Source organism: Prorops nasuta, unplaced genomic scaffold (genome assembly GCF_024137725.1).
Source record: "Prorops nasuta isolate Cenicafe-Biocafe unplaced genomic scaffold, Cenicafe_Pnas_1.2 PNAS00009, whole genome shotgun sequence".
NCBI lineage: Eukaryota > Metazoa > Arthropoda > Insecta > Hymenoptera > Bethylidae > Prorops > Prorops nasuta.
In genome coordinates this window covers 5,476,861-5,500,532 of record NW_027116806.1, presented here as the reverse complement: position 1 = coordinate 5,500,532, position 23,672 = coordinate 5,476,861, and the positions used below count along the sequence as shown (strand labels likewise).

The following is a 23,672-nucleotide window of genomic DNA, read 5'->3' as shown; positions in this document are numbered from 1 at the left end:
CACGCTTGTATTGGGTGGAATATTCGCGGCTAAAGCCGGAACTTTGCGAATGCCCCCGTAAACCGAGAAATCAGACTACTTTGTCCATAATTTACTTAAGAGCGTCATGCGTGTGACGTGGACGGTATAGAATAGATCGGAACAACCGAAGCGCGAATAGAACTGGCGTGTGGCCAACCCCCTGGTCCAGGATCCGTGTAAGTGACTTATTATCTCCCGTTTATATCTGCGAGAGAGTGTGAATCAGGGTGGGGGGGGGGGGAGACTACCTCTAACTATTAGAATAGGCTCGTGCTGATTCTTGCAATTATCCACGGTTTTACATTCGTATGGAAGAAGAAAAGAATTTTGCTCTGTGGAGAGGACTAGATCCAAAGTAGAGGTAGGTACAGTTTGGTCAGACACATTACTGTAAAAATTCATAGTTTCTTGGCTTTTCTTTCAATTTACTCCTCGTCGAGCTACCACCTTACTTCGATTGATATCTATCAATTTGTATAACGTACGATAAGAATTCACAGTGACTAAATTACATTGCGGACATAAATTTATTCAAGCGTGTATATATATATATATATATATATATACATACCGATCCTGCAGCTGGCCACCCCCGCAATTCCTGGGAAGAATTCTGTCTGCGGCGAAGATTTTCAGAGGATTCTTCGATGATCGAATGGGTAGAATTAGTAATCTGTCGCTCTGAGACTAAGACGTCATAGAGGCTCGGATTTAGTGAACATACGAGCTTTGGTAGCCAGCTATATGTCTCCAGAACGTTGGTCGGCCATCTTCGACATTTATCCGATGAATATAGCGAGGAGTACGCCTTGAGGTATTGCCCGTCAGAATCCCCGCATCGAGCATCAATTGGGCGCGCAGAGAAATTCGCTGGAAAAAGCTGCACTTGATAAAAAAGCAAAAAAACAAGCAAGCCTCGATATGTATTATTCAAGCAGACGTAATAAGGCATGGAGCATTAATCTTGAAGTTTTTGAAGAGGGAGAAAATCTCACCGTTTACTCGATTGTTATATATATATTTACATACGTATATTACAAGCGCGTATCCAGTACCCACTCAAGTACTCTGATTGTGAAAATTTATGAAGGCGCAAGAGATATTAAACAAGGAAGCCTGCGGGGCTTCGTTAAAACAGGCTGTACTTGCATAAGTCAAGCATGTATTCTCCACCCTGAGATTTTCGTCGCCCGAAAATTACGCGAGATTCCACACTCCAGTTAGTAATTATGCGCTCATCCAGCGGGTTAACTCTGCTTCCTTAAGTGCTTGATATTGTTGACTGGTATCAGGCTGGGACGGCGTGCGAATTCAAGCATATAATAAGCATAATTCGCCGAAGCAGCGAATACCCCGGGCCCACACACACATGTGTACGCCACACATTCTTGCCTGCTTCTTTCAGGAGATGACGATGCGCCACCGACATAATAACGTCGATGTTTCTCGCCACCGCACACCCGCCCACCCACCCACCCACACACACACACTAGCAAATAGATACCTAAAACAGCTGGACTGTCCCCCGGCACAAATATCGAGCTTCCGTATAATACTATATATATATATATATATAGTATATGTATTTTAGCATTTCGCGTGAATCCTATAAACTTCTTTTATATCTCAAATCTCGTTTCACTTTAAACGTCAGTTCCGCCGCATAAAATTTCGTATAAGGAATAGGACTGTTCCAGCGGAAATGCTGGCCTTCCTTCTTAAATGCAAATTCGAGGATTCTACAATAATTTTATCACGAATTACATGCCTAATATAATACTCGTGATTTCCATATCAATCCAATTATTTCACAAATATACTTGAAATAAAAATAGGTTTAATCATTTTCAAAAAAAGACTATATGATTTCTTCCGCTCTGCCCCACACTTATTATTTCTCCTATTGTTTAACAGGACCTAGCAGCATATTCGAGGGCTGAGGCTAGTGAACAACAACTATATACAATGTATACTATACTATAGTGCTATCCGCAACATGTCTTTGCTTTCAAACTGCTGTATACAACCGTGTCAAACTTTTGGCAGGTTTTGGGGGCTCAACAAATACGCACGCACATTCGCTCAAATAGATTCCGTTATACCAGCTACATTTATTAGCAAGAGCCTGACCAATAATGTTTCGAGAGTCTTATGCACTAAGAAATACGTCGAATTGCCAATCTTGGGTAAATGTACACGTCCTTCTCGGTTTCCATTTGAAATATTCTGTGGTCGCTGCTACACGTCATCGATCGATGACGTTGAAACTCATCGGTTGATATTGGTAAAATTTGCAAACAGTTGGTGAAACTCACATGCATGTTTGGTTTTTAATCGAGTTGGAATGACGCGGATGACGAGGTAATGTTGATCGTGGTATCCACTTTGTAGGAGGTAGTTGTTACTCTAACTGGAAGAGAGGTAATCGAGAATATTCGTACAGTTTTGCGGGAAGGTGGTGATAGGTGAATAAGGGAGCAAGGTGAGGAGAGCAGAGGAGAGCTGTCCGCAACACGTCTCTGCTCTCAAGCAGCGAGCTGCCCGAGGCATCTAAGTTTACTTACAACTTCACTGCCAACTTCTCAATATTCATCCCAATTATACAGGGTGTCCTGAAACCACCGCACACTATTTTAATTGCTAACTCGTGACTACCTCTCTAATCTTTAATTACGAAAAATACCTATTCAATTATTTATTGACAGCTGTTGCGAGTAAAGTGTCCAAATATACGATCAGGTAACACACCACTTGTATATATGAACTATGCAAAGCTATTGAGCGTCTTGACAGGATTTTCCAACCAATTTTATTCAGCTGTATTTTACAAGACTTTACTTTGAATCTTAATCACATTGATTTGATAAAATTGGAGGATGATTATTCTTCTCATCGACGATTAAAAAATATTCTGCAGTTATTTTTAACGAGACACCCTATGTATCAAGTAGAGTAACCAAATAATACGCGGACCACACGGGTGATATTCCTAAAACTTTTACGATGATGCTTTCTACAAGCCAATTTCGTCTAATTGTCATTCGAAATAACTATTTATACTCATTTACGATTAACGTTTTTCTTTTCTTCTTGGACAATTTATTTAATCAGTTTTGGCTTTAGATATTTCTATTTCAATTTTTCTTTCTTTAATTGCAATGGCATCATGCATAGATACCTGAGTAGCAAATTGTTCAATTTTACACACGATCCATATATATATATATATATATATATACGTATTACGTAAAATTACTCTACAGGCATTTGTATCGTGAAACTTTATAATAATGACCTTGTAACAAGAGAGAATATTTTGCATAAACTTAAAAAAGTGTACTATAAAATAATAATAATAAAGGTATTAGGTAGTAATAAAAAGAGAGAAAAACTATCGTTGAGAGTTGCAAATAAATAATATTAGCTTCTCCTAATATTGAATGCTTACAAGAATGAGGAAAATGATACATATCATTAGAGTAGATTGTATGTTTCTGTGCCTTTGAATAGAGTTTTGGAGAATTGCATTTCTTGCTCTGATGTATCGGTGTACATGCAAAGGATTAATTCTTATGTAGCTTTAGGACTCTATGCAGAATCATGGATGGTGTGGCTTGAATGTATTCGAGGCACGGATTGGTTATCCTTTTTGGACTAGAAAAATCTCATGGGAGTTTTAAGCCAACGCTCTCGACATCTCTTACCTCATGGGCACAAAGACGCTCACGACAATGCGAACGCAGATCGCATATATCAAATATATTTAAAAGAATATTGTTATTTTTTCCTTCTTTTTTCAAACAAGTCGTCCAAACTTTTATAAAAACCTCCTCTATAGAATATCATGTTCAGATACAACACTCTTAAGCTGACATTTTATGTAGTTATGTGCACATCCCTTTGGGGACCATTCCACATCTGCGGTCCATAATATACATACGTACTATTGCATTTGTGTTATTGAAAATTCCTGATGACTGTATAGTACGAGAGAACTGACTGCATAAACTTTAGAATAAACATCATTTGCATTAATATTGATGGTTGCAGTTGTGGGTGTAAATAAAGAGTTATAAAATCGTCATCGCCTTACCACTCTTAAAGTTTCCGATGATAAGTTAACAAACTTATATGCAGACAGAATGCATGGCTGACAGCTTCTCCTCAGTATTATTATTAAGAGTCTCTGTATTTGCACCGGACTTTCATACCATAAAGAATCATACCTATATTGATCGATGGAACAATAATTTATGCCACTGATCATTGCAATTACTCTATATCCTTTATCCTTGATTAAAAAAAAGACTTACGCTTTATCGAATATATTCTCGCTCAAATTAATCAACCTTTGCCCTAAAAATGTGTTTACCAATCCAAAAATCCACTGTCCTCCGAAAAACAATAAATACTGAATGGTTAAGACCTGAAATATACATTTTTATCAACCAAATATATACACTTATTCTGTATTAAAAACACAGTCCTTAAATATAATAAGAAAAATTAGTAGCTGGATGATACGATTTTGAGAGAATGACGGGGGAGAGATTATTAAAGGACATTTCAGCTTTAAATCTCGTTATATCCAATCCTGTACGATACCGAAAAATTTATACAGCGACACATACTTACCTCAATATTGGAAATAAGAAGTAACGTAAAGCACATTATGACCATTAAACCTATTAAAACTAATGTCATTGTAGCACTCCAATACGTTTGCATCAGATCTACCAATCTATTTAAAAGTATAAATATCCATTGATCAAAATGAATTTAAATTCGTTATGTTGAATATTTTATTTCAATTATAGATTACTGACTCTATTACTTTTTGGTGTCTTTTTATGCAAAGCAAAACGAGTTTGTAATCAGGATTGCTCTTAAAGGGGTATCTTTTATTCCACAATTTCTTGTCATTGCCAAAAGCGCGCGGTAATTTGTATCTGGAAAGAAGTGGGCTACCGTTATTTTCCAATTATTTCTATTTCTCTTATAATGCGCTTATCTATCATTTAGATAAACATTAAATTCACCGTAGCTCTTCGAACATTCCGTAAATATGCACAATATAGACAATCAATGACATTTCGTTAGAGAATACCACGGCGATTATTGTTACAACAGTTATTTGTGAATGTATAAACAGGACATAAAAGTTGATTATGTTTCCTTCGAGAAAATAATCGCAGCTATAAGGAAACGATAATTGACGAGATTCGTTATTAAGCGGGAAAATTGCATCAAGGATCTGAGGTGAAAACCAGTCGGTTATTGTAGAACACACTACTGCAAAACTCATTCCAACTATATAAAAGATAATTTCATGTTAATGCTGCAATTTAATAATTGTAATTCTCTATGTATGCTTACTAAACGAAAGCTTTATTATATAGTAGGTTATCTTTGCGTGAAAATGTTTAATTTCTGATTCCTGGTCACTTCTCTCGAATTTCCAATCTTCGATTAACGTTAAATACATCTGTTGGAACTAAAAAAGATCGAGTGAAAAACAGATTGTAAGAAAAAAAGTTTGTCTACTTACAGTATCCATATGATAGTAAAGAATGACCATTATGATACTGCATAATGAAGTAACTACCAATGGGGGTATTGTTTCTATTAAAGTTTTTAAATCATGCCCAATCATTATTATATTTATAGTCTGTATTTTAAGAGAGAGAGAGAGAGAGAGAGAGAGAGAGAGAACATATATTATAATAGATAATTATATTAGGATTATGAAATGTTATGCATTTACCTGAATACACCACGAAGATAATAACATAAAATATATAAAGAGCCTTATAAGGGTCTTGGTGAGCAGCTTTTGGTAAGGCCACTGGCCTACAACACATAGCAATGTCTTATACAGTGCGTAGTAATGACTCTCGGGAAATTCCATTGTCCTTCAAACGACAAAGTAAGATGCACGCACAGAAAGGAAGAAAATAAAAGAAAAGAAAGAAGAAAGGGAGAAAGTGTTGCTACAGCTCTCTAACATTCACTGAATTTGTATGTTATATAGTATAAAACCAGGCCTCTCTTGTAATCCCAACTGGTTTTATATATTACTCTATTTCATTATAAATAAATAGATATATCGAAGGGGGAACATAACTGCTAGCGCAAACCGTGGGAATAACAGCAACGCTACCCTACTATCTCAAAAAATCGTTCTAATTTTTTTAACGATATCGTATGAATGCTGGAATAATAGTATATATCTCAAGTGCCTGCAATTATTTTCTCTCGATTTTGCTATATTTAAATTTCTTTTAATTCCTTATTCCCGCGCGTGCCCTCCTCGCGATACATTAAATATTTATTAGGTGAGAGGGAATATGATCGACGTATAATCGCGTTCTTCACTCCTTTTGCGCACGCTTGACTTTCTTTCCGTATAGAAAAAATTAAAACAAACTTGGTGAGTACTTTATTTTATATAGGTATGTATTTGTTATTCTATAATAATGATTTTTACGTGGATTTCATGTTATATTGCGAAATACCGTGAACCAAGAGAACGCAGTGGTTATCACCTTAAATGAAAAAATTCTTGCAGACATATCAATAAATACTGGTGAACATCAAATTTTAAACATGAACATTGCTTTAACGTACCATTCGAAAACAATCTATTGACAAAACGTAAAATTTCTGAATTGATATCATGCATGGTCTATCGCTTTGCCTTATCATAAATGGAAGTAGCTTTTGTATCGAAAGAGAGCAATAGCGCCAGTCACTGAAATATCTAAAAAAAAAAAAAAATAAAATGAAAACTTTTAATGAAGTGTACTTTTTTAATTCTCATGTAACTAGTTACATTTTCTGGTCAATTTCAGAACTAAGGTCGATCAGTTTTTGTCCAAAATAGGTATTTATGAAAATATATCCTAACAGGACACCACTCTGCATTAAAGTTTTACACTCCAGGTGCTGTATATTAATAAAAAGATATGCCATATATATTTAATGTATTTTTGATAATTTTACAAAATACTCCTAGCATCTATTATTCCCTTACTTTTGTATCTGTCAGTGATAATAATGTTGGAATCAGGATCACTGTTGAAAATAACAAACCTACTGCGAATGGAAATTGCATATAATTTTGTAAAGTTTTAAAAAATCTGTAAAGCAAACATTTATAGTAAGATTATAGTACAAAAGTTTTAATTTTCTGATTAACTTTAATTTGTACTAACTTTATAGCGCTCTTATAACGTTCAACATAAATAATTATTGACTCATAATAAATATTATCGTTGTGGATACATCCTTCCTTTGATCTCCGCTGTTCATAAGGAAGTGCGTTCTCTAAGCCATATCTGTTTCGTGTAATTAACATATTAGAGATTAAATAAATCGAGAGAGGAGAGATTATTAAACGTCAATTAAAATACCCGGACATTGAATGGTTTGTTAAAAAGGAAGAGATAAAAAACCAAATGCTCAACATTCATCAGTGGATAATATATATACTATGTATATAATTAATATAATTTTACTTTTACCCTATAACACCGAACATTCCAAAAAGATGATGAAAGAAAACCCAAATTATAAGTTGAAGGGACATAGCTGAAACTAATGCTAAACCCTCTACTATGGTCGAAATTGTCACGATGGAATAAAAGTATTTTTGCTCATCCACAAAGTATTCTGCCTGGAGAATAAGTATGTTTGGACGTGATTCATTTAAAGGTATTATTACGTCAAGTATTTTGCTGCCAAACATAAATGCTATTGTGAATAATATATAACCCGTGAAGAACAAAACTAAAAAACAACATGTATTTTGTTAAACTGATTGATTAGATTAGAAAAAACACACTATCCACTGTGATTCTCTTACTCGCTAGAAACTTGCTTATCATTTGTGCTTCTCTAGCATATTCTTCTTTAATCCTAGTCTCTTCGTCTAGTCTTTCTAAAATCCAATCAGCTCTCATTGTTTCCAACATTTCACGACACTTTTGAAAATATAATTATTAATTTGTCAGATATAGTTAGTTAATAACACAATAATATTATACATAAACTTACACAATTCATTTTTAACGTAAACCAAATGTTTATCATTAATATGTTGAATGTTGCAAGCGCAAGAGGCAATATGTTAAGAGTACTCTCCAAAGCAAAATTGACATTCACAATCTTGAGAGACTAATAGTAAAATCATTACAATCTAAACCTTTTAAAACAGCAATTTACTATTATAATTCACGCCTATCCAAAAGATTCGAAATACCTATATAAAAATCAGTCTAATTTCGACAATTTATATCTCTGGTTCAAAAATGCTAAAAAAGTCTCTACTTGATCTACTTAGAAAGAGGTTATTTCAACTACCTTTCGAATGGTATGTATTTAATCTAATTTTTTTACATGTGTTTTTACCTTTGAAATGAGCAAAAACTTGGAGTACAAACTTTAAATATTTATCTACTTTACAATTGTATGCATAACCCTAGGAAATAATTATATAAATGTATTTAAAAAACAAAGATGTTTGAACGCCTATTCAATATCTGTCGATTGAAAGTTTGATATAATCGTTAATTGAAAAAATCTTTGAAGTCAATTAGTATTTTAAACATCAATATAATTTACTTTTGTAGAATATGCACGCAACTGTAAAGTAGGTAAATATTTTAGTCTGTTGGTATAAGTTTTTACTCATTTCAAAGGTAAAAAAATGAAATTATATTAAATATGTATACCATTCCACAGATGTTGAAATAACCTTTCGAATGACACCAGCTACACCTCTTTACCAACATTTGCATTAGAAATATAAATATTTGAAATAATGTCGATTTTCACTTAGGTGCTTTCAAATTTTCAGACGGTAGTATAAATGAGGAGAAATTTTACCTGTATCACAACAGACATCGATAAAATTACGATGGTCATGGTTCTAAGGATCAAATGTGTTTGCTTAGACTGATAAGGCCACAGGCCAGTTAAAGAAAGTAGTATTTCATTTAATTCGTAAAAGTGCTTCTGCGGAAAATCTTTCATTTTTGCCTGTGGCTTTGGAGACAAACTAACTAATAATTTTACTAAGAGCGAGGGTCATGCGGTTATTCTCGCCTTTAAATAACACCATAAATGTCACGTTTGAATAACATTTTTTACCATCACCCTTTTTTTACACGATGCTTCAATTATTCGTAAAAAGTCACGGTTAATAAAATGACTTTGGTACCAACTTGCTAAGAGTAAATTATTTAACAGCATGAGAGAAGATGGAGAATAACAGGAAAATCGTTTAGGTTTAAATCGCGTGTAATTATGGTTTATTTTTTCTCTTATTGAGAATATTGGTCTCCCTACGCTAATATTGTGAAGTAGTGGCGCGATGAATTATTAAAGAGTTCTTTTCTCAGTATTTGCGCATGTGCAGCTTGAAAATTTTTTCTTCCTCGAATTCAATCAGTCGAGGATAATACAGTATCGTATTAAACTTATATAGTCCGCGTGGTTTTCCACGCAGTTTTTCTTAGAAGCGCCATAAGGACCATAAACGCGCGAGAAGCGTATATACAGTCTGCTTGTACTAATTGGGGAGTGCGCGCGTGACATTCGAAAAAATTAGTGTAAATGATGATTTCGTTACGATATAGAAACCGTCGTATTGATAATATGAAAATCGTTTGAAGGCCCGGCACGTTTCGCGATGTAATATATGCAGGGAAACCGAGTATAACAAAACAGTTCCACTGAAATTGAATACAAATTTCGTAGCTTAAGCTGCCTCTGGCAGAAATAGGTGCGGGACCGTCTTGCGTTTTTCCGGCGATGCGAAAAATCACTGCAGCGGTAATGACGGCAAAAATCGACAAATTTTATTTCAGCATTAGTCGTAAAGGCCGATACGTAGTTTCTTTCCTAAAAATTTATATACTATATATAAAATAATTTCACGAAAGTGATTCAACAGCGAGAGCAACCTTCTCGCGTTCCCGCCAGAGCGTACAATTGGACCGATCGAGTCGATTCGAGAGAGAGGGTGAGAGAGAGAGAGAGGGGGGGAGTCCCGCAGCAAATAAATAATAATAACAAGGGGAGGATATTAACTATCCGAAACTATCGCTTACCAAGATTGAAAGCAGAGGAGGAAAAGTGGGCTCGCGCGCGCGCGCGCGCGTACTTCCAACTTTATTCTATCTTCGAAATTAGTTCAGCCGTCTTGGCACGTCTTTGTCGAGCTGTTGGTGATAAAGTTTAGTATGCTAATTCGTAGAACAGCTGCGCAGATCCTCTGTCCGGGCAAAATACCAAAATTATTGAATTTAAATTGCTGTAATTAAAATGTCTTACGCTCGACGACAAATTTCTAGATTCCTCTTAGGCATTAATGCCGAGTGCCTACTAACCTACACATATTCATTAAGCAATCGAGCCTCCTAGAGCCTGCGAGTGTGCTCTCGCGCTTATTAAATTGCATTATAAGCGCTCGTAATTGGAAACAGAATTAAAGTCAGTGCGGCAAAGAATTGATAGTTTTTCATTAGGCTCGAGCGGTGTAAGTACAAAGGGTAAATTTTCTACGACTGTGGCCAAAATGGCTGGTGTATTCTAGACGTGCAGTAATGAGATGGAAGGGGATATGATAGTTCTGCATTCTCCATGATGGCCATCTCAATTAGAGGGACCGATCAATTAAAATCAAGTGACGTTTAAATTCACTCGAACGCACTGCTCCCATCAAGAGATAGTCCATAAGTTAACGCTCCATCTGTTCAACAGAGCCAGCCGATTCTGCCGCTTTTCAGCTTTCATAAAGGAATGAATGGGGCAAGCCTGGCAACCGGCCAGACAGCAAGTAACTTATTATATCTGGCATTAAATTATTATAGAGCCTGGCCGACAATGGCCACGGCCCAGTCCATAGGAAGCGATTAAACTCAATGACAGATCTAGACTGACAACGCGAGAACTATCCATATTCGTAATCCGGCGTATGCGAACGCGTCCGGCCGCCAAAACACCGGTCGTCGTAGTGTACGTGTGCCTCGTGTGCCCCTGAGACACTAGCGCGCCTTTTCTCTTGGTCTTTCTTTTATATCTTCCATTGGATTGATATATATACAGTCTGCGTTAGACTGCAAGGTTGCATACCGCATCAATTTGGCGGATGGACTTATGATGCTTCCTCGCTTCTAACAAACTTTATAAATTGCGTTTTTATTGACTCGCGCAGAAAACGCCAACTTCTGCTAATTATTATTCATCATCCTCTTGAAACTTTATTTGTATGATTCGCTCTCAACAGGTTTCCGTATATCTTGACACAAAGGGAACTGGCGAAATTGCGGTCTTTCCAAGTCCAAAGCTGCTTGTTGCTTCTTATGGATCTTTTGGCAACTTTGCAGCTCAAACCACTTGGTGATAAATTGTCTTGCTATAGAAATATAATTGCAAGACTCTTCGATCCTTCGTACATACGTAGAGCTCTATGACATAAATATATATAACCTATTGTTATTGCCCCGTGTCTTTCATAAGTGAAAAGCAGAGATCCAAAGGTGTAAATAGTTTTATTTCTACAGCCAGACTTTACTCGTTTCTCTCGCACTTCTTTCTTTACAGTTTACCACTCGGAAACGCTAGTGACTTTCAACGTGTCTTCAACTTTCTTCCATTTGCAGTTTTCTATTGCTTCGAATTATTTGATATCGTGCCAATACGCTCTTAAATCTGGCCATAAAATTCGATTCCTTATCAATTGTCGAGGACAAATATTCAAATAATGAGGGAATACACTGATTTTCCATTGTTTTTAAATGTAATGATAATTGCATAAAATCTGATAATCTAATCTTTTATTTCCTATTCGCTATATTCGCTATTTAAAATTAAATAAGTAATTATAATTCTTCCTCATAGGTGGACCAGTGGAATTTCATGTTAATCAAGATTTTCCGAGTTAAAGAAAAATGGGTAGCAGATTTTAATTCTTAGTTAAAATATTAAAATATATCTAGGATGATATCATGAGTTACCATATACTGCCAGCAACACTATCTGCAACTACTGTCAGGTACCTGTACTCTGCAGTCGATACCAAAGCCTCTCCTGTGCTCTCTCCGCCGTGGATGTAGAGAAGTTACCGACAGAGGCTAAAAGCTATATTATCTCTGGAAGCTAAAAGCACTAGTAAAACTGAAGCACAAGTTTCTTCGAACGCCCATTTGAATATTGGGGCCATTACAAAACCATATAGCACGTGATAATATCTACAAATGTTTCACAGTAACCGTAAGTGACTCATTAATTCTATTACAGAAATATTCCTCGGAAATCTTCGACACTTTACTGTGAAAAGGATTAATTTCAGGATTTTTGATCCAAGTGAAATCTGGATCCCTGGACTGCATGCAGTTGAAGCGCACGTAGCCAAGAGTAATCCGAAATATGTCGTGATGAGGATATTTCACGGAATTTCGCAGATACTTAATTGATTTTCTAATTTGCAACCGTGCAGATATATGTATAATGAACAGCGACAGTACTTTAATTAGTAAGATTTATAGACTTTTTGAGAGCCGCGTAGAATTGTTGGCAGAAATGCTATGTTTTGGCTGGAATTCGTGAGACGCTTCGCTTGGAAATGACCCGACGATAATTCATGTCCAGCCGCCGCATACCGATTGTATTATAACTTTGCGCCAAATCGTCGTGGCTGCCTCAGCAGGTCTGATTTAAATCGCAAAAGACTTTTCTTGTAGAGTAAAGTATGAAGGGAATTTTGCGTGGAAAAGCTGAAAGCATCCTCGGATGCGGCTATAGGGCTGCTATTATTAGGAATTTCGCTTAGCCCGAATGAGGAGAATCATAGCTACTTTCGGCAGTTAATTAGGGGATTCAGAGCGGTCAGGATTCGATAACAAGGAGGCGGTAAGCAGGGTTTTTGTAATTAATAAGTAGCAATTAGCGAATAAAGTGGTGCGATTTATCAGGAAGAATGGAGGACGCGTGCCAGCAAAAACTGTGCCATAGTCACTGGACCATTATTATACACGGCGAAGGTTAAGGAAGATGTAGTAAGGGTAATGGTCCGTTTATATGAAAGGAATGGGAGGAGGGGGAAACGAGGAGAAAATCGATACCACTCGCATTGGCGCTATACAAAGGTGCTGAGAAAATGCGAAATTCTTGAAAAATGTGGCCTTTCCAGCAAACTCTCGTAATGATGCGATGCTTGTGAAATTTAGTGCTACCTTAAACAGGTTTATTAACGTTAACGTACGATTCGTCCAGGATCCTACGTACGACTTACACAGCTATATTAGAGGTCCTACGAGTGCGATCAACGGCGAGGAGATATTTTAAATTCTCCTCTCTTTTATTGCTACCGTGTCAGTCTAGTTGGGCAGGGCCAATTGTCCCGTCAATTGACTGCAGGATAAAATCCATGAGCCGTGAGGGTGGAAAGCCAGCTGCGACAAGTAGAAACGGACTGGGTCACGACACGCCATATAGTCATTCTTTTTCCACTCGTTTACCACAATTCTTCCCTCGTTTTACAGCAGCTTAGTATTTTCAATAATTTCACGCGAATAGAACGTACAATAATTCTTCCTGTAATTGGAAAATTAATTGTCGGTCGGCTTCCGTGTATGTTGGTTGGCTTTCAAGATTGTGGAGAAACTTTGCGCAACAACTGCAATAATGGGAAGCAGTGTCGTCGGAAATTAGTTGGCCGGCACTCACGCGAAGCTTGGACAACGACTCTATGTATATATATGCGTGTACGTGTCGTATAGTATACTCTGTATATATATATATACACGAGAAGACAGAGAATTCGCTTTATCTAATCCGAGGCATATAAACTGCACGCGTCATCCAGATATCAGCAGGAACTTGTAATTAACGATTGCATCTTCAATTACTGAATGAGAGGGGATGCGAGGATCGAGAGGAGTACGTATCCTATTCCCTCACGAATCCCTGTTATTGAAACTTATCGAACTTGGTGAGACGTGGATGATACAAGTGCGTGTATGATGTACTGTGTAACAGTAGTATATAGACTCGTTCTGCTCCAGATCAATCGAATCAAACTCAAATTCGAGCAGAGCTTCCATATATACGCACCAGCAGGTTTCTCTCATACTTTATACCATAAATTACCAAAAAAGAATTTTATTCCGATAGGTCGAAATTTTTCTAAAGAAAAATAAGCGATGCGAGTGTGAAGCTCGTGAGAATATTAATTAAATACTCTTTATTAATATTGTAGCGTTATGGAAGGATGATTTACTGCGAGCAAAATGATAATCGATTGAAAGTCATCGAACCTGATGAAACGTCGAGAATACACAAGTGTGTATGATATATTTATATGCTATAGTATTTAAAATAGTATATATATATATCTATATAGGTTTACTCTGTTCCAAAACATTCAATGAAAAGCACAATATCAAAGAGAGTCTCGCAGCAACAGATTTTTCGTAGCACATAGCAAATTAGCGAAATATAATTTAATTCCAATAGGACGTACGAAGATTTCCTAAAGGAGAATAAGCGATGCGAGCGGAGCTTTTGAGAATATTAATTAAATATCCTCTATGATGCGGTGGCGTTATGGGAGGATGATTTACTGCGAGTAAAATGATAATCGATTGTTCAGTGGAATGAAATATGAAAGATGGGGATTTGCTTTGTGAAGTGAAGAAGGATAAAGAGCTGGTAAGAAGCGGCTATAGGGGAGAGGCATTTCTTGAATTCTTCGGAGCGCCATTATTCCCGCCCAGACTACCATAATTTCAAGCAAATGGAAATATATATTAGCATAAGATTAGGGGAGGTCGATAAAAAAAAAAAGGATCGGAGAAATATAGTCGGAGCTAATCGGCAATCAATCGACAGTGACAAAGATAATTGCGAGATGGCCAACGATGACTCAACTATGGTAAACTGTAGGAAACGCCAATGGAAACACGTGTGTGTATTAATGATAAGCTCTACACGATGTCGCACGACATAAAATACTTTATGGTAGAGCGAACTACGCAATAATTTAAAGGGAAGCATTTATGCAGTATTAAACACCGACCTAGTGCAGCTTGGAATTTTAAATTTCGAGGCAAATATGAGCCTGCTAAATGGGGAATAGTACAAAAACTGGTTATTCTTCTAGATTCTCTTCTTGATCCGGAGAAAGCAGCTCCGCAGATTAGCTGACGTTTTGTGTGCTTCTTAAATGCAACGCGCCATGGATGCTCGGATTCGGCGGACAAGTTGCGATAACGAAGCGTTTATGTACACTAAACATTTTCACCGTGTAAAGCACCGAGTGCTTTATGCCATGCCGTCTCTCCTTTGCAAAATATACACAGTCAAATCTTCTCCCTTTCTACGTACAACTTGCTTTCTTCCATTTCACTCTGTATAACTCTTTTAATGATATAGTGCCAGTGTATACGCTCTTAATAATAATAATACTCGTTAACACACACACACACACACAAACTTTCCTCGTTGTTCTTCCTCTCCCGCAAGCTTAAAAATTCTCTGTACGAAGTTAAAAGAAAATACCGAGGTAAAATAATCTCTCGTTATTAACGATTTTAAGGGAGCGCGCAAAAAATTGGATACGAAGAGTAATAATTTTGCAATGTTCGTGGTGAAATAACTAAAACTACATATATACATATATAAGTGTCCAAGTTGTTATCTGCTGCCTCGTACAGTTGTTCTTAGCTTATGCAGAGAGCTTGGGTATTACAATAGCTAGCCAAATAAAGCAGTATTTGTGCTGCAGGATGCTACTACACGCGTTAATTACGTACTTGGAGGCGTAAAGTAGCTTCTGCTGAGTCACCGTGAAATTAAATATGCCAAATTGTAGTTTGCTACTTTTTGCGCGAAGACATGACAACTCTTACGCCACGATCCTGCTAATCCGAACTCGAGTGCCGCGAGGACGCATATGCCTATCACGAATTCAGCGCTCGTACGCGGTTAAAGCCTCGAGTCAACCGAGTCAACGTGCGAATATTGAAGCCATTTTTTTTTTCTTCCAAAAGATCCACCTATAGCACATGAAAAATAATAAGGTAATGAGAAATCCTTCTCTTTTGAAAAACGTGAAAAAAGAAAGTTCTTTCGTCAAGTGTTTATGTTATTCAGAGTTAGTGCTTTATCGTCTCAAAAGTAAACAACCGATGTTGCAAGAAGGAAGAAAAGGATTTGCTCGTTAAAATGCGACCGCGTCTACCGACCTAGTTGAGAATTTTGCTGGAAAGCTATAAAGGATGAGGAAAACAAGCACCGCAAGAATTTTAATAACTTCACCGAAGGGTTCGGCATTGTGCTGGGATGTAGGGTGGGGGAGTACCTGCTTTCCTGCCTGCTCGCTCGCGGAGTCAATCCATTTTAGCGATTCTCAAAAGTGCTTTGGGCTATTCTCCGAAAAGCCGTTATAGTAACTTGACCGTGAATGCGCATCCTGAATTGCGCTCTGACTATACCGATCGACCTACGATGGCATAGTTACATCTATACACCGTGCTATATTATATATATATATATATATATGTATAATATAAGTAAATCGTCCATTCTTATAAAAATAAAATTCCACGCGTGTCTCTCCGTGCGTCCCGAAGGATCGTTTAGAAGGAAATAAAAGGGAGGACCATGACTATATACATATATATATAGAGGTTTTTAGAGACAAAAAGCGAATCGTCGACCCGCTATACGATATCTTGGCTGGTGGCTCTCTGCCGTACTGCGAGGAAGCGTGCGGTCGCGGCGCTCAAGTTTCCTGGTTCTGGTCTCGACTGGACGAACGCTACGCCACACCACACCACGCCACGCTACGGCACACCACGCAGCATCCAGAAAGCGCAGGCGTTCAACGACTAGAGCCGTCGACATCGGATCATTTGGCGCCGCGACGCCGAGCGGTATCTTATCGGATCCTCGGCTGGTCCATGTGCGTTCGACGTCTTCGGCCCCGACGACGAGGACGACGCCGACGACGACGACGCCGTGAAGTTTTCGAAATGTCGAGTTTTCTCTCTCAGTTTGTCCGACGTGCCGCTTCCGACGGTCCGAGCCTAGCAAGCTGCTTCGAGTGACACTTTACCGGAATTGGGCTGATCTCCTCCGAAGGATGTCACAGCTGACGCAGCAAAGTTCATCGAGCCCGCGAGAAATCACCGCGTGCATCCGCAGGCATGCCACGACGCTTGCTGGATTATTAGCCGACGAAGATTATCTGCCCGAGGGCTTTGAGCAATTTTAGAGAGGCATCGATCTCGTTCACCGATATATACTATATATATATATATATATGTAGTTCTTCTTGCAATATGGAATGTTTCCCGAGTGATCGGTACTTTCGATTCGGCAGGAGCTGACAATTTAGTGACGGATCGACCCCGACTATATATATATATATATATATATATGTATGTATAGATGTATAATTATCACTCGTATATATCATACTTTACTCGGTGTCTACCGCTAGCAATAAGATTGATAGTGAGAGAAACAAATGGAACCGCTGAATAAATCCAATGTTCAGCAGGCTCCATTGTATACCGTTAAAGGATTAGTTGCACTCTGAAAGAAACGACTAATGCATTGGCTCTGGAACACCGATACTTGCATTTGCTAGATCAATTCTTCTACGTGTACCCAGCTGAAATTTACGGAGAAGCTGGAAAATCTCCTTTCGTGTCATTGCTCCTGGATTTAGGAAGCTTCCAGTGATATATATATATAAAGTGACGTATTGTGTTTTTCAGTGCCGCGCAGCATGCTTTGTCCGGAGAAAAACAGGAGAAAAAACTAAAAACTTTGCTTGATTAAATTCTCTAATCGGTGGTGGCATCGATTCTCTCAGCTGGTCGACCCAAGAAAGTGATCGAGGTGAGAAGCGTGACCGAGGAGCTATTAAAAATGCTGTGTCACTGGCTCCTACTTCCGGTACTCGCTGCTATTTCGCTAGCTATCGAAGAGATTGCGGCTAATCAAGGTATCGATAGAATTATTACACGTATGTAATTATTCTTATTATATTGCACCGCGTTATCGTGTAGGAATAGGAGAGAAAACTTGGCAAGTCTGGCATAAAACTTGCTCGAAAAGATCTTTTGGCACGCGAGAGATTCGATTCTCCGAGCGATGCTACGTATATATACACGTATAGTATATCATACTATATATATATATATATATAAACGTATATCTATGTACGGGTCGCGTTAATGTGTGAAGCACGTGCGAGTGCCTGCTGGAATGAACGTGATTGCGGCATTGCAGAAACCGCGCCAGGTTTTATAAAGCTCCAGCTAATTGAATAATTAAAAGTTGGACGCTTATCGACTGGACGCATTCTAAAGAGAGAAAAAAGCCTAGGCTCGTGTCCTGTAGAACTTGAAATTCCAATGATGCATTCATAGTTGAATCTGTAGGTATATACTACCGTACATGCATATATAGGGTGGTTTTATCCGCGTTCGAGCACACCAACAGCTTGGGAACAACTATCGATGTTTACATGGAGTACATGTCGTCCTTCGCCGTTTAATCAAATTATGTTTAATGAAAGCTTGACTCAATGATTTTTGGCAACATTTTAACTCGTTTGTTTCGCACGTGTTTAATTTCGTTTGGGAGTTCGTCTCGTGATTCATTGGTGTGCCGTTTGTTCTATATATACAGCATAGTGGGTATTTGCACCTGTTACGAGTGGGCAACTTTTTCTGTTTTTTAACAAATTAAACATTTGGCTCGCGCGCACGCGCCATATCTTTTTACCGCTCCTCTGCGAATGGTTCAATTTACGTTAACCCTCGTTCGTGCGGAATATAAACATTACGTGTCGCGGCGCGGTGAAAAGCGCTTGACGAGCTTTCAAATACCGCATGGACAAATAATGCGGTGGGCACGTAACACATTTAAATCCACTGTGTTATTGTCAGAGATTTAGATATCCAGTTATTCCGTGTTTCTTTGTACCGTCCGACGTATTATTACGCATTGTTTTATCCCGTACTTTGTTGGCCAAAACCACTCTGCCAAGCAAATATAGTATACCTATCCACCATTCCACGGTATATTCATTTGGCTCAAAGACTTCTTGGATTAAGTTTCGAATAAATGCAGCGTACGGTGGCCTTATCGGACATTTCCAGAGCAAGCGACCTATCGATTTTCTCATTAAGCATTGAATATTTCGAAATTCAATTCGTGTGTATATATATATATATATATACATTGCATGTACATACACAGGTAAATATCTAGAAATCTGCATAATTCTAGCGACTTGCCGGTGACGAGTATCCGCAAGTTCATTAACCTTTTGTACAAATCAGTATGCGACTTAATGGATTCTAGAGGTACGAGCCGCCATGTTGTTTTGGAAGTTTGACGTTTCACCAGAATATATACTCCATTACAAGTAGAATAGTATACACGCGGAAAGCTACGTGATCTCCTGAAACTGGCGTGCCGAAGTGCCTACAAGCGTAAAATGTCAACCTCTGCTTGCATTTTCCTCCCAACTTTTTGGCATTGATGTGATTTACATATACGTATATATCTAGTTAAATGTAAAAGTTACCTGTGCCCACGCTATTACTAATACGTTAAATATTCATCTTTGCGCTTGACTGCGAGTTAACGTAAAAGGAGAGAGTAAGCCTTCGACGCATGATTCATCGATGATACTCTGATCTACGAGAAACGCAACGCACAAAGGGAATACTATTGGGGAAGCTTAGAGAACTCGCTTATGTGCGCGAAAGCGCACAGATTTTACAGAAATTTCAAATCCTGTGCTTCACCGTTATTTCTTAATGCAAGTACCTGCGTCGTTCATTCGTATGCGAGCGAGAGCTTCCGTAATAGTTTAAGGAAAATCGATGGAAAAAAGGCTTATTTGTAGGAAATGCACACGAATTCAGTCAAATGTGGAGAATGAATTGAAATAAAAAGTAAACAAAATCGAGGGAGCGAGAGAAAGCTGGGGAGAAAAGGAGAGAGGGCGAGGGGGGGGGGGGGGTGGTTGGAGGGCAATCGTCGAGTAATTCAGCAATTGGCCGAATCCCCTGTAGTCTCTGCGAGTGTTTTTTGTAATGCTGGCAGGAAATCGACGTAAGAGAAAATAAGGTGAGAAAGGGTGGTCGTTCGGCTACTGTCGCCAATCGGCATTCGCCTCGATGGAACAGTGAAATAAGAAGCTGGTCTTTTCCGTTTCGCTACGCTGCCAGCTCGACACGGTATATGGCAAGCTTTGTCGGAGTTATCGAGTCATCCCGAGTGACCATAAAAAAATCTGTGTACGCGCACACGCCTGGCTCGCGCATCTCTATACGTATAGCTATATATACCATAAAAGAAGAGAGGACGCGCTTACACAAGCGAATCATTGATCGTTGCTATACGAGCTGCATATAGGGGTTGGTCCTTTCGGGATTCGGTTAATTTGTAACCCAGCTAACGGGATTATTGTCTCGAGGGACTGTGCGAGAGAGAATTCATCGACGCGTTGACTGATGGTTTCTTTTTTTCTTTCCTTTTTACCACGCTCTAAAAGGACCACCCCGTGTACTATATAGCCTAAACTTAATCGGGGCTTTCACTTTCACTGGCAAATCGATTAGAGTGTAGCGCGTTTTTCCTTAGCGATATATCATCCTTTACAAAGCGTGCTCGGGCTTATTTATAAGATTTTTCTTCTAGGGATTTTATTCGTTGAAAGCTAAAGTATAATGAGTGCTTGCCTTTCGTATATCACCAAGATAAGGCTCGCATGTCAGCACTTTTCAACGTCGTGTTACACAGTTCTGAGAACGATGAAAAATCACACGAGCTTCTTATACGTGCTGCCGAGCTTTTTCACCCTTTCACAGTTGCACAATAGCTATCCTCCAGATTTCATCGATGCGAAAAAACTTGGGAATTTTTCTTTTTTAAGGGACGCATCTCAATTTGTTGATAGAAACCACTGAGGGATATATATATAAAGTTTGTATAGTATTATATATATTTCATGGTGGGTTTATTAACGGCAAATATGTAAATTGCATTGGCAAATTTGTAAATAATGTAGGGTCTGCTTGGAAGGCTGAAGTGTGTTTTGAATTCGCAACATTAGTTGTTTATTGGCGAGCGGACTGCAGTTCCAGTTTCAGCTGCATTTCGAGGTAGAATCTCCGGTATTAGCAGTATTCACAATTAGCGAAGCCATTACCAATGCGAACATTCGACCTACAAATAATCGGTGCTGGCCGTGCGTTTAAGCCAAGCACCGAGTAACCGCAGCTGCCTTCAAACATTTACTTCGGCCTACAGCACGCTGCTAATCAAATTTTCGGGAATCAGCGGCAACCTCCTTTTCAAAAGTTAATCCATTGAAATTTCTTCGCGGTACTCTTCTTTATTAGTTTTTAATCCGTAAAAATGATATTTGCTGCAGTCTTTAAAGCTATGCGGATAATTAAAGGGCTAAATGGGTTTTACAGAGAAAAAATTGTTAACGAATATTCTGTTTCACTCTTTTAAATATATCTAATGAAGAATTTTATTCGAGCTCTTTCTGCGTATAAACGAATAACATTTCCACTGAAATTGGTGAAGTTTTAAGCAAAAAATATTGAAAATTAAGACATCGAGAGTTGGTTTTCAGAGAAATAAATATGCTCTCGTATTAGGTAATCGTGGTAACTTTATATTTTAAATGAAAAAAACGAATACTTTTCCTTGCAATTACGAGAGTATATTGTTTGTAATTTACCGAAGCATATATTTTTCTTTGTTTGCAGTCTATTTTACAGGCATGCAAATACTTACACGTGGTCAAATTTATACCTGAAATCGTAGTGTTGTGCCTCAATTTTTGTATAGATCTTTCAGTCAATCACAATCTATTCTCAACTATATCAACACCAAATATTTGACTTCTTGATTTCAAATATGGTTACCACTATTTATATTCTACCAGTGTTCCAAAATTAAATGGGAACGTTGTGTTCGAAATATCTAAAAAATATCCAGATAAATCCATTAATTTTATATGTTAAAAAAAATTCAGAGAATATATGCATGCTCTCTCGTCTCTCCTTAATTCCTCCTTAATTATCAGGTTCACTTTTTTTAGATTACATACATAGATACTATATCGGAGCGTCATCGCGATAAATAAAAAAGCGCCGTAATCTCAACGGTCAGTAGCGTCTTACGTGTGTATAATGTATGAGGGGTGTCTGCAGAAACAAGCAGACGCGGTAGGTTTTGAAAAAGCAGCGAGGTGGAGGAGGCTAAGAGGGGGCGGGGAGTGGCTGTCCAGGAAGCTGATATAAAGCCCCACGAGACGGTCCCCACTGCTTTCCGACATTGAATTATATCAGTGGTCGAGCGAAAAAAGCGGAAACTTATTATCCCAGGTTATGACAGTATAAAATCACAGTATATACTATCAAATCAATTAATTTTCTGCCTACGCCAACTAATATTTCCACGTGGCTTTTTCCAATTTCTCGTTAAGGAGAATGCTCTTATGCACTTTTTCCTATAATTGGATCATTTTCACATAAAAATAAGACTTTATGCTAAAAATGAAACGCGTATATTTTTAGAAATCAATAATATTCTAAAATATTTCTATTAATATTGTTATTATATGATTAAGCTATGTTGTAAAAGGTCTTGAAATGTATTTAGAACCTACATGGTTTGCTTTTCTTTTTCTTCAATTGCTCTTTATACTCGAATAAACTTTGTAAAAATTTAGTTTTATAAATTTAATTGAATTTCACGGAAATCATCATTTGGATTACTATCTGGCATTTCAGATGAATTGCGTATGAAAAAGTGGAAACATCGGGATAAGGTTACGCATCGGTTCCTTCATTGAAATACAGTCTATGGACTTTTGGCGTCTTGCACACAACATGAATTTATTTCTGAAACTCTATTTGATTTCCCTGGGCGAAATCTTTTTGAAGAATCACGGCTCTTCTTACGCATAAACATGAATAGGTTTTGACGCTCTGACTGAATCCATCGGGCGCCATTTCGGCATCTAAAATCTCTCTCCACCTGAGAGTGGGATTTTTTAATCATGCCTTTTTCAATCCTTCATGTCAATATATTTTGATAAATATTGTCGAAAAACTTTGAATTCCGATAATTGCATATTTTTCACGGAACGCGTATCAGTGTGGAATCCTTATATAAAATAATATATATATATATATATACAGTTTCACATAAATTCCTTGCAATATTCCGCGGAAGCCCAACTTACACAAAGCGAAATTTATATTATTTACTCCACTTCTCCTTTAAAACCAAAAGAGACTTCAAAAAGTGAGATGAGAGGAGAAATTTGCTAAAGACGAGGAAATAAAAAGATAAGGAAAGAAAGAGAATTAAAGAAATCTAAACGATTTTAAGAGAGCACTGAAAGTGAGTATTCAGACTGATTAATGAAAGAAGTTCGATTTTTGTATCGAGGGGAAGGATGTACTTTTCCAGTACTTTATCATAAAACTCTCGGAAAACTGGTCCTGCATTTTTAGCCTCGATATACAGTAAAGCGTATTCAATCTTGGAAAAGATACAAATAGACGAATGCGTTGAACCGTGTCAGTGCAGTG

General features: G+C 37.8%; 3 protein-coding genes across 3 annotated transcripts in view; 1 reads left to right on the top strand and 2 right to left on the bottom strand.

Annotated features, from left to right (window-relative positions):
• Positions 1 to 3,561: 3,561 nt before the first annotated feature.
• On the bottom strand, positions 3,562 to 5,326 carry LOC136776203 (odorant receptor 67a-like). Its single transcript, XM_066731584.1, has 6 exons — positions 5,061 to 5,326; positions 4,848 to 4,970; positions 4,657 to 4,762; positions 4,335 to 4,447; positions 4,115 to 4,247; positions 3,562 to 4,029 (listed from the first exon to the last, which is right to left on the bottom strand). Exons 1-6 carry the CDS (start codon positions 5,324 to 5,326, stop codon positions 3,979 to 3,981), a joined length of 792 nt encoding a protein of 263 aa, XP_066587681.1. The 3' UTR covers positions 3,562 to 3,978.
• A 1,189-nt stretch (positions 5,327 to 6,515) lies between these two features.
• Positions 6,516 to 8,085, bottom strand: LOC136776202 (odorant receptor 13a-like). Its single transcript, XM_066731582.1, has 8 exons — positions 8,077 to 8,085; positions 7,886 to 8,003; positions 7,545 to 7,809; positions 7,236 to 7,358; positions 7,055 to 7,160; positions 6,854 to 6,966; positions 6,649 to 6,781; positions 6,516 to 6,566 (listed from the first exon to the last, which is right to left on the bottom strand). Exons 1-8 carry the CDS (start codon positions 8,083 to 8,085, stop codon positions 6,516 to 6,518), a joined length of 918 nt encoding a protein of 305 aa, XP_066587679.1.
• An 8,873-nt stretch (positions 8,086 to 16,958) lies between these two features.
• LOC136776228 (zwei Ig domain protein zig-8-like) overlaps positions 16,959 to 23,672 on the top strand; it is a 109,265-nt gene continuing 102,551 nt past the window's right edge. The window contains exon 1 of the mRNA XM_066731610.1: positions 16,959 to 18,061. Coding sequence (XP_066587707.1) covers positions 17,965 to 18,061 — 97 coding nt within the window. The 5' untranslated portion in view covers positions 16,959 to 17,964. The remainder of the gene's footprint in view (positions 18,062 to 23,672) is intronic.

What these genes read in the sequence shown, in the direction of transcription:
- LOC136776203 (XM_066731584.1), bottom strand. Translation starts at nt 5,326, where the DNA reads ATGAGTTTTGCAGTAGTGTGTTCTACAATAACCGACTGGTTTTCACCT. An exon ending in AGACACCAAAAAGTAATAGA is followed by an intron (nt 4,763 to 4,847) that starts GTCAGTAATCTA and finishes ACTTTTAAATAG; the next exon opens with ATTGGTAGATCTGATGCAAA. An exon ending in GAGAATATATTCGATAAAGC is followed by an intron (nt 4,248 to 4,334) that starts GTAAGTCTTTTT and finishes CGATCAATATAG; the next exon opens with GTATGATTCTTTATGGTATG.
- LOC136776202 (XM_066731582.1), bottom strand. An exon ending in GGAATGTTCGGTGTTATAGG is followed by an intron (nt 7,359 to 7,544) that starts GTAAAAGTAAAA and finishes TACACGAAACAG; the next exon opens with ATATGGCTTAGAGAACGCAC. An exon ending in CAATAGATTGTTTTCGAATG is followed by an intron (nt 6,567 to 6,648) that starts GTACGTTAAAGC and finishes TTTTCATTTAAG; the next exon opens with GTGATAACCACTGCGTTCTC.